The sequence below is a fragment of the Schistocerca serialis genome, chromosome 5 (genome assembly GCF_023864345.2).
Source record: "Schistocerca serialis cubense isolate TAMUIC-IGC-003099 chromosome 5, iqSchSeri2.2, whole genome shotgun sequence".
Lineage (NCBI taxonomy): Eukaryota > Metazoa > Arthropoda > Insecta > Orthoptera > Acrididae > Schistocerca > Schistocerca serialis.
In genome coordinates, this window is record NC_064642.1 from 760,330,734 (window position 1) to 760,346,422 (window position 15,689).

The 15,689-nt window shown below is 39.8% G+C and overlaps 1 protein-coding gene across 2 annotated transcripts in view; it reads left to right on the top strand.

Annotated features, from left to right (window-relative positions):
* Positions 1-15,689, top strand: part of LOC126480771 (1-phosphatidylinositol 4,5-bisphosphate phosphodiesterase gamma-1) — a 248,439-nt gene that overhangs the window by 48,067 nt on the left and 184,683 nt on the right. For both annotated transcript variants that reach the window (XM_050104071.1, XM_050104070.1), the window contains exons 7-8: positions 2,559-2,765; positions 14,684-14,910. In XM_050104071.1, the coding sequence (XP_049960028.1) occupies positions 2,559-2,765; positions 14,684-14,910 (434 nt within the window). The remainder of the gene's footprint in view (positions 1-2,558; positions 2,766-14,683; positions 14,911-15,689) is intronic.

Here is a 15,689-nt window from a genome sequence, read left to right on the forward strand (position 1 = left end):
CAAAACACAAGGACTGTCTAAAAAGTCATTCAACTGCAAATAAAACTTAAAATTGACTGAAAGAATGATTTTTCTTGCTACCAACTAGTTTAATCTGACATAACTCATTCCCAAATATATACAGGGTGTTTCAGAAAGGACATTACAACTTTAAAAATTCATATAAATTTATTGAAAGAAGAAATAGAGTTGGGTTTAGTGTTATTTTGCAGAGAAAAACACCAAGTTCTTTTTTTACCTTGAGCTAAAGATGTATGTAGCTTCCATTGATTACCCTGAACACATCGCAATGGAAGTCAGTTTCTTCCCAAATTTGCTGTAGCATTCCAGGTGTAACTTGCTCAGTGGTGGCTAAATTCTTGCTCTAAGTTTGGGTAGAAAAGCTGGCACAGAATGTACGAACATTATGTCCTTGATGAATCTCTCCACCCCCGCTCCCCTCCCTCCCCCCCCCCCCCCCCCAAAAAAAAAAAATAAAATAAAAAAATAAAAATGCGTGATGTCAGGTCTGGGTTACGTGGGGGCCTTGAAATTGGCACATCATGGCCAATCCATTGACCTGGAAAAAAAGTCACTGAGAAAATCCCGGATGTCGCCAGGTAGTGGCATAGTGCACTGTTTGCATGAAGTAAACATTTCATTCTTGGTCATCCTTGTTGTAACATATCCAGGTGCACTATCCTATTGATGGATCTCTCATGGAAAAAAAAAAGGACCCGTACACTTTGTTCTTGCTCAGTGCACAAAAAACGTTCAGTTTACGGCTGTCACGAACGTGTTGCAATGTTTGATGTGCATTTTCACTGCCCCAAATCCTACAGTTATGTGTTAACCTTGCCACTTAAGTGAAAAGTCGAGTCATCAGAAAAGATGATATTGTCCATGAAATGTTAATTCTCCTGCAATTGATTTAACATATCCACACAATTTTTGTGAGCAACTTCATCAGTGTCTTTTACTGCTTGTACGGTCATCAGTCTGTATGGTTTCGAGTGCAAATGGTTCCTCAACACATGTCCAACATTCGTATGAGGGATTTGCACTTCACGAGATGCATGCCGCATTGATTTTGTAGAGCTGTTGGCACAATGTTGTCTCACTTGCTCAATGACGACATCAGATGTGCTTGGATGATTTCCCACATGTTACCGAGCACCCTGTTGCTACGAAACTTCTATGCTAGTCATAAATTGTAGGCCTACTAGGAGGATCTTTAGTGTGGTTGGTACGGAAATTGCATTGAACTGTTATTGCCGACTTTGATTCTTCAAATGAAAGTGCACAGCTAGCACTCTGGGGTCTAGTGAAGGCAGTCTTCTTTAATGCGACTGCCGCTAGCACTCCTTATGATGCAATTTGGCACTAGCGAATTATGCGAGACAAAACTTGATATATTTCCATACAAATTGACACTACAGTCACCTATGTAGGTGCTAAGAATTAATTTATATGAATTTTCAAAGTTGTAAAGTCCGTTTTGAAACACCTTGTATTTTTTTCTTACTTTCATCACATAAACTACTTTCACACACGATTTAAATCGAACACAATTTTTTTAAATGTCTCCCTGGCCATCACCTATTACCTATAGCTGCATGCAAAACTCCCAAGTTAATTTGTAACAAGTTAAAATTGTATGACTGGCTGGGAGTCAAGCTGTACAGTGCAGTACCTGCAAAAGCCAGATGTTCAGGCTAGACAGAGCCCTAGTCTGGCACAGTATTTTAACTTGTCACAAATCTAAACTGTCATATATATTCTACCAAAAAGCAGAAAAGTATTACTACACTCCTGAATTCGCTTGGGCGTGCTGTTCAGTGTTCTTTATGCTGTTTTGTTATCCAGTGATGGTCAGCATCCCTTTGAAAAGGCTGACTGGCAGCTCAGATGGGCTCCTTCTGTCTTATTATGCTGTCATCTTTTTGGCTATATCTCTGTGGCTTGACAATAATTACTAATATATTGTGAGTAAATGATAAACATAGAGACCATCTCTGGTAACTCATATCAGCCTGATTTAATTCATTTGGCAATAGAGAATTTGCATTATCAAATTTCACAGGTTGTGCTTCCAAGCAGCTTCGAGCAGTGGTTAAGCGACTCTTATTTTGTAGTACCTGCGTCTGACCACAGTTTTCCAAAATTCCAGGAGGGTTCATTTGAAAAGGACGTGGCCAGTTTCCCTCTCCATCCATGCCCTGTTCAATCCTTTGCTCAGTGTCTAATAATCTTCTCTTTGACAGCATCAAACACTAATCTTCCCTCCTTAAAGGTCATGCGTAGACCGCAGGTCGAGGAATAAATCGTGTTATGTGCAGATATTTGTTAAAACTCACTTAAAAGTATTTTTAAAGATACTGCATGCAATTTTGTATTTTTTGATAATTGTATCTTAATTTGACTTCCCCATAATTAATATTGCACCTCAGTTAATCTAAGGTAATGTCAGTGATTGTTATGCCCACTTTCTTTGTCTTTATTGTCACTGGTAACATCACATTGCATCCTCCAGATGAATTTTGAGTTACATATATGCTCTAATGCCAAATTGTTCATAGATATTTAACAGGTGACCAATTCTCAAGTGAATCGTCCACTGAAGCTTATGTTCGCTGTTTACGAATGGGTTGCCGATGCATAGAACTAGACTGCTGGGATGGTCCTGATGGTATGCCATTCATCTACCATGGGCATACTTTAACGACAAGGATAAAATTTCTGGATGTTGTTAAAACTATCAAGGAACATGCATTTGTTACATCAGAGTAAGTATGTATATTATTTTTTATCACTTGTCTTTATGAATGTTCCTTAAGTTTTTTCCAGTTATTATGCACAGAACTGTACAAATTATAAATATAGTATTAAGGAAAGGGTAGATTGCTACTCGCCATGTAGAGGAGACTGCAGACAGGCACAGCAAAATGACTGCTATACGTTTGTGCTTTTGGCCTAAAGGCCTTCTTCTAAAGTGGAAAAAACACGCACACACACACACACACACACACACACACACACACACACATTCACACAAGCAAAATCCATGCGTACATAATCACTTTACTCCATTGTACAAATTACATTTATATCTTTAAATAGTGTGCTGAATATGTGAATGAATTTTTTGAGCTGTTAGGTGAGACAACAGAAAATGTAAATAAAAATCACTCCAAAATTTTAATTGGAGATTTTAATGCACAGTTAAAGAGAGAAAAGAGATATGGAGACATAAAAGGGAAATAGCCAGCAAAAAGAACAAAAAACAGCACTGACATGCGGCCAATGGAATTCTGCAGAAACCATGATATGATCTCAAAGTCAACATACTTGAAGAAAAGACCAAATAAGCTCAACACACGGAGATATCCAGACTGGAAAAAAGGAGAGTGATGACTGTATCATCTCTGTGTGGATAAAAATTATCATGGTGAAATCTACAGCGTGAAAATTCTAACAAGGGAACCTCCCCATCGCACCCCCCTCAGATTTAGTTATAAGTTAGCACAGTGGATAGGCCTTGATAAACTGAACACAGATCAATTGAGAAAACAGGAAGAAGTTGTGTGGAACTGTGAAAAAATAAGCAAAATATACAAACTGAGTAGTCCATGAGCCACATAAGCAACATCATGGACGAAGTGTGTTTAGAAGCGCCGTGGTAGCGTGAGCAGCTGCTGAACGAAAGATCCTTGGTTCAAGTCTTCCCTCGAATGTAAATTTTACTTTCTTTATTTTTGCATAGTTATTATCTGTCCGTTCGTTCATTGACATCTCTGTTCACTGTAATAAGTTTAGTGTCTGTGTTTTGCGACTGCACTGCAAAACCGTGCGATTAGTAGACGAAAGGACGTGCCTCTCCAATGGGAACAGAAAACATTTGATCGTAAGGTCATAGGTCAACCGATTCCTCCACAGGAAAACACATCTGATATATTCTATACGACACTGGTGACGGCATGTGCGTCACATGACAGGAATATGTTGTCGACCCACCTAACTTGTACACTTGGCGAATGGGTAAAAAGATACTTCTACCTTGCCCGATTTAGGTTTTCTTGTGGATGTGATAATCACTCCCAAAAAAGTGATGAAAACATAAGAGTTTGTCACATAAACTGAAAATAAAAAATTAAAATTTTCACTTGGTGGAAGATTTGAACTTAGGACCTTTCGTTCCGCAGCTGCTCACGTTACCACGAGACCACGGCGCTCCTGCGTTTCTGTCGTCCTTATTGTTGCTTATCTTCCCTTGAACTACTCAGTTTGTATATTTTGCTTATTTTTTCACAGTTCTACACAACTTCTTCCTGTTTTCTCAATTGATCTGTGTTCAGTTTTTCAAGGCCTATCCACTGTGCCAACTTATAACTAAATCTGAGGGGGGTGCGATGGGGAGGTTCCCTTGTAAGAGGGAGAGAAAAAGAAGAAAAAGGCTCCAAAGAAGATAACCTAGAACCATCATAAATTGATAAATAACAAGGAATGCGAGAACAGTCAAAAAATATGAAAATAACAAATGTTCTAGAGGAAATAGTTCCCCAATTGAAACAAATAGCAGAAGAAGTAACCCCAATAAATCCAAGGAAAAAATGCCAATGGTGGACTGATGAGTGTAATAAAACAGTGGTAGGTGACCTCTGAGCCTGATAAAAGTATCAGTCATAAAACAGAAGAATTGCACTTGGAACTCACAAAGCAAAGAATGATAACCAAAAAAATAGTAAGAATTAAATGCCAGTACCAAAAAAGATATACTTCTAAGAATAGAAACAAATAGTGAGAAAAGAAACTTAAGAATTATTACAAAATATTTAGCATAAATTACAAAGATAAGATCCTCCAACATTAATGTTAAAGCATTAAAATAATGTAATAAGCTGACCCATAGCAATAGGAAAAAATACAGAAATTTTATATACCCTTATTAAAACATCAGCAGAAAATATAAACCCACCCACAATGCATGTAGTCTATAAAGCTTTGAAAGAATTAAAAAACTACAAAGGAAGTGGAGAAGATCAAATATTTGGGGAACTTTGGAACTATGCAGCAGAACCAATGGCAATATTGTTACACCAATGCATAGTGAAAATCTGGAACAAAGAAGAACTGCCATAACATCGGCCTACTGGTATAATCCATCCATTACACAAAACGAAGACAAATCAAATCCAGACAACAGTAGAGGTGTTTCCCTTTTGGATATCACATGTAAAGTCATGTCAAGACTGATTGAGTGGCGCAGTGGTTGGCAGACTGGACTGTCATTCGGGAGGACGATGATTCAACCCATGTCCAACCATCCTGATTTAGGTTTTCAATTATTTCCCTAAATTGCTTCAGGCAAATGCTGGGATGGTTCCTCTGAAAGGGCATGAGCGAGCTTGTGCTCCATCTCTAATGACCTCATTGTCAATAGGACATCAGTATCTCCTCCTCCTCCTCCTCCTCCTCCTCCTCCTCGTGTCAAGAATTCTATACAAATGCTGCAAAGTTAACTGCAAATGGCACTAGGAAAATATTGAGGAGGATTTAGGCCAGGAAGCTCATGATTGTATCCACAAATCTTCAGCGGTGAAGGTGGTAAGAAATTTGGGACTCCATCCCAAATTAATAAAAATTATAATATTAACTCTAACAAGCACCAAATCTCAAGTAAGCTTCAGACAGGAAATATCTGAGCTGTTTATGATTAAAACTGGGTTAAGTCAGGGAGATGGTTCATTGCCATTATTTTTCAACTGTACTTAATCTTACTTAATGGGGGAGTGTTACAAGGAAAATCTTAAATGTAAGAATTGGCAACAAGAAAGATCAAATAAACTTTGTTGTAACTGCAACCAGGACGGTCGCGGGGTAGCACTGACGAAAGGCGTGGCGGGACCCGCGGAGAGGCCCGCAAACAACAACACAACGGAAAAGGACGGACACGACCAACGTAGGACAGAACGAATACGACAAGACCGAACAACAGAGTCACAAGGAAACAAACTCGTACACGAACCAGGAAGAAAGCAGTCTAGCACAAGCGAGGTGTAAACTGACGTAAGCGAGATAAGACTGACTGGATGAGCGAGTGGCCGGTACTTAAGTACGCTCTCGGGGGCGCCACTATTGGCCGCTGGGACCATGTGTTCCGCTGTGGTGCCCCCACACTAAAAGCGGGCCAGGAGGCGCGCGCTGCCGCAGCTTACGGTGCAGCAACCTCTATGGGTCTTCGACGTCCATGACGTCTGGTGCGGATTCAAATTGTTTGGGATTCACAGATGGCTCAGCATTACTAGCTAATAACAGTCAAGAAGCCAGAAACCAATTAACAAGCCTACAAAATATAGCACATAAAATAAGACTCGAAGTATCTTAAAAAAAAAAAGACAGAGATAATGGTAGCAGATGCCCAAGTAACAGGAAAGTAAAAATGATGAAACAATTTAAATACTTGGGAGAAATTCTAACATAAAACCTGGAAGAAACTTAAGAGACAATAAAGAATTAATAAAATGATAGAAGTTCAAAAATTAATGTGGTCTGCATGTACTAAAAATGTCTATCAATCAAAACCAAATTAAAACCTGACAAGACAGAGGTTCAACCAGATTTGGCATACAGTAATGAAACGCATTTCAAAATCACCCAGAAAAACAGAATCGACAAAATTCTAAAAGTGGAGACAAGAATAGCTAGAACATGCATAAATAACAAATATCAAAAAGTGGAAAATTGAGAATGGAATAATGTCCATATTATTAAAAGGATAGTTGCTACTCATCATATAGTGGAGATGGGCTGAAATTTTACTTTCTTAAGTCTTCTTGTTGTGCATATCTGCACTATATGGTGAGTAGCAATTGTCCTTTTTATAATATTGACATAAATATAAAAAAGATGGACAGTGGAGGATAGTGGCAAATCAAATGGGATGTGCAGCAAACTGGATCCTTTTACAGATATCATACAGAAGAAAAGGATCTCTTCTCCTTTTTTTTCTCTCGTTGTGAGTATACCAAATACCAAGAAAAATTATAGGCGAATATTTAGGATGAATAAAGGAAATCAGGGAAAATATGAAAGAGCTGGATTAATCCAGGACAATTTGTAAAACAAAACAAAAAATTTTAAAAAACTGAAAAACATAAAAATAAGTTTTAAACCAAAAATAGATAACATAGAATGAAAAGGGGCTTTACACATGAGGAATGACAAAAAAGATCAGAACGAATGAAAAGGGGCTTTACACATTAGGAATGACAAAAAAGATCAGAACGAATGAAAAGGGTCTTTACACATGAGGAATGGCAAAAAGGATCAGAACAAATGAAAAGGTACTGGATAATTTGGGGAAAAAAAAAAAAACTTATTGAAGATGATGTCCAGAAAATTATTGACTGAAGGGGTGAAATGAGGCCTTAAAAGCAGAAGTAGTAATGGAAGTAGTGTGCTGAGGAATTTTCTGATAAATTGATTCCCCGGGAGTTCAGCTAATGTTGGCGGGCTATTGACTTTATGAACCTGGGGATCCCAAGCTGTAATCTTGTAAACACTAGTTGTCTTCTACTATAGTAAACTCCAGCCGTGTTCCAGTGACCACCGAGGAGGGGAGGAGTGGTGGTGATGGACCATATTGTGTTTTGGAGAATGAGGGTCTTAGCTTAACTGCCCAGATTGTGAGGATGAAAATGTGTAGTCTCAACATGTGAATGGGGTGGATGGCTGTTGAGGCTGAAAAATTGCTAGTGAGCAATCCCTTGAGGAACTTACTGCACCTCAGTAGTGGAAGGCTTATCCAGGCAAACAGTGGATCGTGTAGGTCGTTAGCTATTTTTGGTAATGCTGTGGGACCTGACATACGCAAAACAAATCTGTAAATAATGTGGATTGGCCATTAGGGACACCAACACCCACACAACTAAGGTGGCAGAGAACAATTTCCTTGGAGCTTGGTTTGAAAAACTGAACCTTGATTATTATAACAGTGCACAAGTGTCAGAATGTCTTTATTGTAAAGAAATGAAAAGAGCAGTCATTTGAGAAATTATGCCCCTCCTGCACCAACAAAATGTTGAAAAGTATTAACTGGAACTACAAAGTGACTCAAAAGGTTTTGCAGTGCAACCCTTTGGTTGAAACTGCTGGGTTTCATCAAGTGACCACACTTCTGAACTTTTGAACTTTTGTCGTTATTCTGTAACAGTAGAAAAGCATGACTCATTCAACTTCACTAAGGGCATTGTAAGTTAGTTATCATGGATGTGGACACCGCAAAAAGAATGAGGAATAGAAGGTTGGCCAGAAGTTCATAACCTTGCAAAAAGACTGCCACTTCAATCACAACTTTAATTCACTTAGCCTTCCTTTCAACTAAAGGTAAGATCTTACATACCCAATCTAATGTGATGCTGTAAACATCAAAGACATGGTTGCATGAATGTTGGTTGTAATGGCAAGGCAACATGTGACAAATCTGGGAAAGATTCGCAGGAACCAGGATCATTTTTTTCAGTGCTGGATTTCTGTGTACCACAGTCTAGTACAACTACATCTACATAGGTACTCTGCAAGCCATGGTACAGTGCATGACAGGAGGTATCCTGCACCACCACCACCACCACCACTACTACTTGTCATTTCCCCTCCTGTTCCACTTGGAAATATAGCGAGGGAAAAACTACTGTCTGTATGCCTCCATATGAGTTCTAATTTTTGTGTCTTATCTGCATGGTCCTTGTGCGCTGTGTTTGTTGGTGGCCGTGGAATTGTTCAGCAGTCAACTTCAAATGCCGGTTCCCTAAATTTTCTCAATAGTGTGTCTTGAAAACAATACTTCTCTCTCTCTCTCTTTCTTTTTGAAGACTCTAGAACTGTCACAGCGGAATCGGGTGGCCAGTAAAAACTTCCAACAATTAACTTAGTTTTGCCTCCACCTGTTATACACGACCAAATGCCTTCACTGCCACACTCAGCTTCTACCTCAATAGAGACAATATTTTTGTCAACTGCATTGAACACTCCCCCTCCTAAGGCTTTGAATCTGTCTTTCCACTATACATTCCATGACTTGCTAAATATCCCAGTTCTCCACTTCAGGCTGCAACCAGCTTTTGGTTCCAAGAATAATATGAGTCTGAAAACTTTCCTGGAGGACAGTAAATTTGGGTACTTTATTACTTCGACGATTTACTGATAAAATTGGGACAGTCGAAGTGTCCTTATTCTGTATGCTGCATGACTTCCTTCCAGTGAATCAATTGTCGAGTGTTTATTAGAGCATCTCAAACTACCATGTACCCCAAAAAGCAGTCCACAAGTACTCTGTTACTTGAGTAGCTGCTATTTTTGTGTAGTGCACCTCTGACCTATCCAGGGGAGTCCTACAAATCCCCACACAACAACACAGGTCCAGAAATCTGCAGCCAATACCATCACAGAGTCGACAAATCCTTTGGTTGAGACCTTCCACTCAGCTCCAAACCAAAGGACCCAACCAACTCTGGGAACAATGCTGCAAATTGCAAGCTCTGCTTGCACCCTGCGTGCGAGGCCAGCAGTCTTCACCACCTCCTGAGGATTGCCTCAGAACCTATGCGACAGGTGTCGTTGGTGTCGACATGAGCCACACCTTGAGACGGCTGCACCATGCACACCGATAGCCACAGGCAAGGTCGTCTCCACATCTTGGATGAGGCCCCCCGGCAGAGATACTGAGTGCACATTGGCTTTCTTTCAAGCCCTGAATGCTATCTGCCCCTGCTTGTGGCACAAATTGCCCATTGTTGTTAGAAGAAAAGAAAATTCAAGAAATCAATATGACTAAGAGAATTTTGTATACTGAGGTGAGGAAGGAATATATTGCCCTGCAATCTTAAATTTTCTCAACTTCCTGTGCTGCCACTTTGAGAAAAGCTGTAATCAAAGTCAGTGCTGCCACAGAAGCACAGGCAGTAGATATTGGCTGAAACTTGTGCACATGTAAATGCACATGCAATCAACAGAAAAGATGATACTGATGGTGAGGTGGCCAGATGGGGAGTGGCAGTATTTATCCATGATAAAAGCCATCCTTGCCACCCACCTCTAGACAGTATGTCTTCAGGTTTTTACACCATTAAGAATAACTGTGTACTCCCTGTATCTCTCCTGTTCATTAACATGTGCATAATGAGTCCTTTGAGGACATTATTCATTTTTTCTCTTCCTCAGAGATTTCAGTGCACACCATATTCAGTCAGACTTTACATACACTAGTCTCAGGGGTCAAGTAGTGGAGAGGTTCCTCTTGTTGAATGTCTACCACTTCAATACATGGAAAAACACACACTTCAGCAGTGCAAACGGACCACCTGCAGCCGTTGATCTGCCATTTTTCTCTTGTTGAATGTCTACCACTTCAATACATGGAAAAAACACACACTTCAGCAGTGCAAACAGACCACCTGCAGCCGTTGATCTGCCATTTTTCTCTCCCATGCTAGCTAGTACTGCCCTATGGGAAGCAGCAGAGGACTTGCATTCTAGTGACCATTTTGCGTTTTGGATTCAGCTGCCGGATACCTCAGCTCATGCTACAGAGACACCTAAATGGATGTTAAACAAAGTCAATTGAACACTTTGAAGCATCCTGGCTGTATTATAACATCAGTCCAGCACCCAGGACATGATAAGGTATGTAACTACCATCACCCCAGGGCTGCAGATGTGTCTACCTAAAGTTGTCAGTTAAACCTACCAGATGGTTAATCCCATGGTGAAGCAAAGAATGGCATTTAGATGTCAAGGACAAGTGAGTGGCACTATGAAAATTCCATTTGCTGACAATCTTACAGCCTCTTGCTTTGTCCAGGCAAAAGTGCAGCGCATTTTCAGAGATAGCAAAAAAGCAGTCATGGTGAGAATTTTTATAATCTGTTAACTGTTTCACACCACCAGAAATCATTGAGAAGGATTAGTGTAAAAGGCCAAGCAAAGAAAGAATACTTTGAACAAATTACATTTAATGCCAATCAGGATACCAAATTCCAATGCAGAAAGAAATTAACTGAGAGGATACTGTTGGACTTTTAAGTCCAGCAACTCTGAAGAGTGCAACTACCTCTTACGTATGGATGTGTTAGAGCATACTCCATCTGTGGCTAACCAGGGCCAGGTAAAGTACACCAGGATGTGTTGTGACATTTGGATATTGATTGAAAGAACTACCTCTTCATGCTTTTAATGGTATCCACTCTGAGCAACAGACTCTGTATTTTTTAGAGGGAATCAATCATGATCCCTCTTCTGAGATCTGGGAAGAATCACACCAGCCCAAGTAGTTATCACTATGTAACACTCATCACTTCTATGATGAAGACATTTGAACAAATTATCAACAATGTCTTAGTATGGATTCTAAAAACCAAAAAGCTCCTCTGTTTTCTTCAGTGTAGTTTCCATAGGTACCGCTCTACACTAGACAATCTAATAATCCTTGAGGCTGCTGTACAAGGGACTGTTTTGTGTAGGCCTCACTTCATAGAAACACCGTCTGATTTTGAAAATGCCTACAATACTATTTGTAAACACAATTTATCCAACAACTTTATGAATGGGACTTCTGGAGTTTTCTGCTATTCCTGCATGGTCCTTCCTTTAAGATCAGTAACTATCATTAAGAAAACAAGAATTATACAATTAAACCACAGGCTTCAATTTTACCCCAGTAAGTGTGTGTAAGTGTGTGTGTGTGTGTGTGTGTGTGTGTGTGTGTGTGTGCAGGCAGGTGGGCAGCTGGGCAGGCAGGCGTCAAGCTTTTGATCAATCCAAACTGCAACTGGAAGACACAACTCTTAGTTTCAAGAAACCAGTAGAGGTCTGTGTCTTAGTTTCAAGGAATCAGTATAGGTATGTGCCCACATTTTGAAGTGCCTTAGTAGCAGATAACTGAGGGAATGGCAGAGAGAACTTCCCTGTTGTTGTTTTACAGAGCCTTTATTCTATAGTGGCTGAACAAAGGCTATATTGAGAACTTTTAATGCTCTATAGTTACATACTCAAACATGTGCATGCTACAAACACAGGAAGTAAGATAACTTGCAAGTAAACAAAGTTGTTCATAATTTCACCTGACAAAATAATAGTCACCATCCTAAAAGAACATGCTGGTCACTTTGGAATGTTGCAGATGGTGTAGAACTTGAGCCTGACAGTAGTGTGACCCTTCCCCAGTGACCTGAGCCATGACAGTAGTGAGAATTGTGAAGGTAATTGCTTGCAATTGATGTTAAAAGTTGGGTACCTCAGAAATGCATATTGCTAATGGATGCACATAAAACTGCATGCATTCAATGGGCCTAACAACGCAGAAAGTGAATAGTAGGTGCCTGCAGGCATCGCACCAATGTCCCAATGAGGAGCTTAACCCTGGGTGTGTGGAGGGTGTAGTTCAGGCCAGAGGTGGCTCTGTGATGTGCCAGAGATATTTTATGCATCATGACTCAGCCTACTCATTCAAGTTACCTTGAACTTGAACCGGGTTACTATTCTGACATTGTCAGTGACCAAGTTTTTCCCTTTCTTTTACATCTTTGTGATGAGTCCATCGTGGACGCTATCATCTTCAAGATGATAATGCCCATGTCCAAAGGGCTGCAAGCATATGTTCCTGCTTTGATGAGCATTACAGGCGCCCTATGACACTTTAACTGGCTCACTAAATTACTTGATCTTAAGCCCATACAAAATGTCCAGAACTGTAGGGTGTTCGGAAATTCCCATTAAAAACTTCTAGGACTCGTAGAGGGGAGTGAGTACGTAATATTTTGAATAGCAATCCATGTCCAGAAACATAACATTTCTGTTCTATCAGAGTTTCAGTTCAGATATTTAACTCGTCCACTCCCGCTAGATGAACTGAAATGAGCATGACACAGTATAATTATTAGATAACAATTCAAAAGGAAACATAATAAACATTCATTTATCTCTTGAGCACATTTGTTTGTATTTACACATTACATGTTTACGGTATTCCAAAACAATAAAGGACCCAGCATATTGTATGTACAGCATAGTACTGATGCATTACAATAGCAGGTTGATGTGGTGACCAACATTGTTACAGAAATTGTACCAACAATGCATGTTCTGGTGTACTCTCTCCATCCCACCAAGTGTCTTATCAGTTTCTAGTGCAGCTGCCAGAACTCGTGCCAGAAGATGTTCCTCTGTCTCTATAGGAGTCTCGTAAATTAAACTTTGCACATGACCCGAAAAGAACCAGACCACAGGAATTAAATTTGAGAATTGCACCGGCCACACGGTTGGACCATCTCGGCCTATCCAGATTCCACCATATCGTCTGTTGAGATGTCTCCGTACCATGCGTGAGCAGTGAGGCAGTGCAGCACGTTTCCTGATAGACACTCAGTGGCACACTTTCCAGGAATGGGTCCAATATGTTTTCTAGGAAGATCAGATATGCAGGACCAGTTAGCTTGAGTGGAAGGAGGTATAACCCAATCACATGACTGTCCAGGATACTTGCCCACATGTTAATACCAAACTTCTTCTGAAATCTCTAAATATGCGTGGCATAAGGTTTTTCGTGCCTGGACATTGCTGTTTCACAAATTCAGAACAAAGTTCCTTAGTGAACTTATGTTCATCTATGAACAGGACATGGAAACAGAGGTGTGTCAATGGAGCAGTGCAATAAGTACGTGCAGTATGCAATGCATTGTGGAGAAATGGCTGGACTCACACAGGACATCTTTGACAATACTATGACTAATATCCATTGCATGTGTAGTTGTTATAGAACTCATTGACAGGCTCTCTTCAATGTGATGCAGTACATCCTCTTCAAATATAAGTGTGCGACATTGCCCTGGAGCACCACATTCCTGTTTCCTCATGGTAAAGGTACCAGTTTCTCATAGCCATTGTGAACTTGTGCAAAGCTTATGCAATGGCGTGCTATGTTGCAGAAAACAGTCATGATAAAGCTGACTAGCGGCTTTTCTGTGACCTTGAGCTGTGCCATACACAAGGGGCATGCCTGTGTATTCTGAAAATGTATTCCAAACCATGTTTACTGTGTCAGAGATGTACAGTTTGTAGCAAGGCAGACCTTAAGTGACATCAGGTAACGAACTGACATAGTACACAACATCCTGTCTACCCTATTGTATACTAGGACTGGCAACTCTGATCTCTTTCCCTTGCGCATGGGCACATTGAACATCGGAATTGAACCATCGTAGAATGGAAATGGTTTGTTTCTGGACATGGGTTCCTATTCAAAATAGTATGTACTCACACCCCTCTACAAGTCCTAGAAGTTTTAATGGGAATTTCCGATCACCTTGTATTTGGAACAGCCTGTGTAACATAGCAATCAGCATCCCTGCAGTTCTTTAGTTCTCCAGGATCTAATCGTCAATGAGCAGCCTCAGCTATAGGCAGTATATCTGAAATAATGTGTGGACTCTCTCTCCTTTGCCAGATTGAGACTATTATCAAGACCAGAGGTGACGTCACGTGGTATTAGCGTGCTGCTTCCTGGGGTAACTGACTTTTTTGGTTGGTACTGTTATTTCAAAAGTATAGATTTTCTCTGCACCACTTTGTCTCTTAATGTTGTACCAAAGAGAGAAAGTAATTATTAGTGCAACTCAGCAGTGCTAAATTGTATATGTTCTTTTTTTTTCAGATACCCACTAATATTGTCCATAGAGGACAACTGCTCTGTACCACAGCAGCGCAAGATGGCAAAGGTAATGCTGGAAGTGTTTGGGGAAATGCTACTCGTGCAGCTTTATGAGAAGAATGAAAGTCAGCTGCCATCACCACACCAGCTACGGCGTAAAATTATAATTAAGCACAAAAAACTCCCAGATGGTGTTGACGAGGATGCGTTTATGAGCAAAAATGATGATGGTAATGACTGTTTGATTTTTTTATTAGTCCAGTTATATCATACAGCACAAATTATACAATTGATATTGGACAGGTCAAAGAAAAGCTAAAATAATACGTAATCTTAGCAAATAGTAGCAAATTAAAATTAGGTACATGTTCTTACAATTTAATTTTTGAGTAACATTTTTTGTTACATTTTCATAAATTTTTTTACCGTATGGAGACAGTGCTTTATTTGAAGTGCCTTTAGTTCAATTTCAAACTTTGGATGTTTAGCGATTTTTTATTTCCTTGGGTATCTTATTGTGTAGTATTACACTAATGTTAATTATGCTCCTCTGATACATTGTAATTCTGTGATATATTTGGGGAATATTTGATTTCCCCCTGTTGCAATAGTTGGGTACATTTTTGTTTTGTAGTAGTTTGCCTGTTTCCAAGAGGTAGTCCCTAGCGAACAAGATAGTTTGATAAATGAGCAAGCTAGGAACATTCAGAACACTAAGCTCAGTAAAATGAGATTTACAGGACCCCATTCTTTTAAGGCCACAAATTATTCTTAGAGCTCTGTTTTTGCATTCTAAAAACCTTTATGCTGTGTGTTGAGTATCCCCAGAAAATGATCCCGTATCAAAGCTATGAGTGGGACTGTGCGTAAAATGCCTGCAGTACTGATGGTTTGCTTGTTGTAGACTTTAATATTCTTAGACCATAGCACACAGAAAAATAGTTTCCTAGACAAGTTATTTATATGTGTCCCACTTTGTCTTGCTGAACCCACAAACCCAAAAATTTTG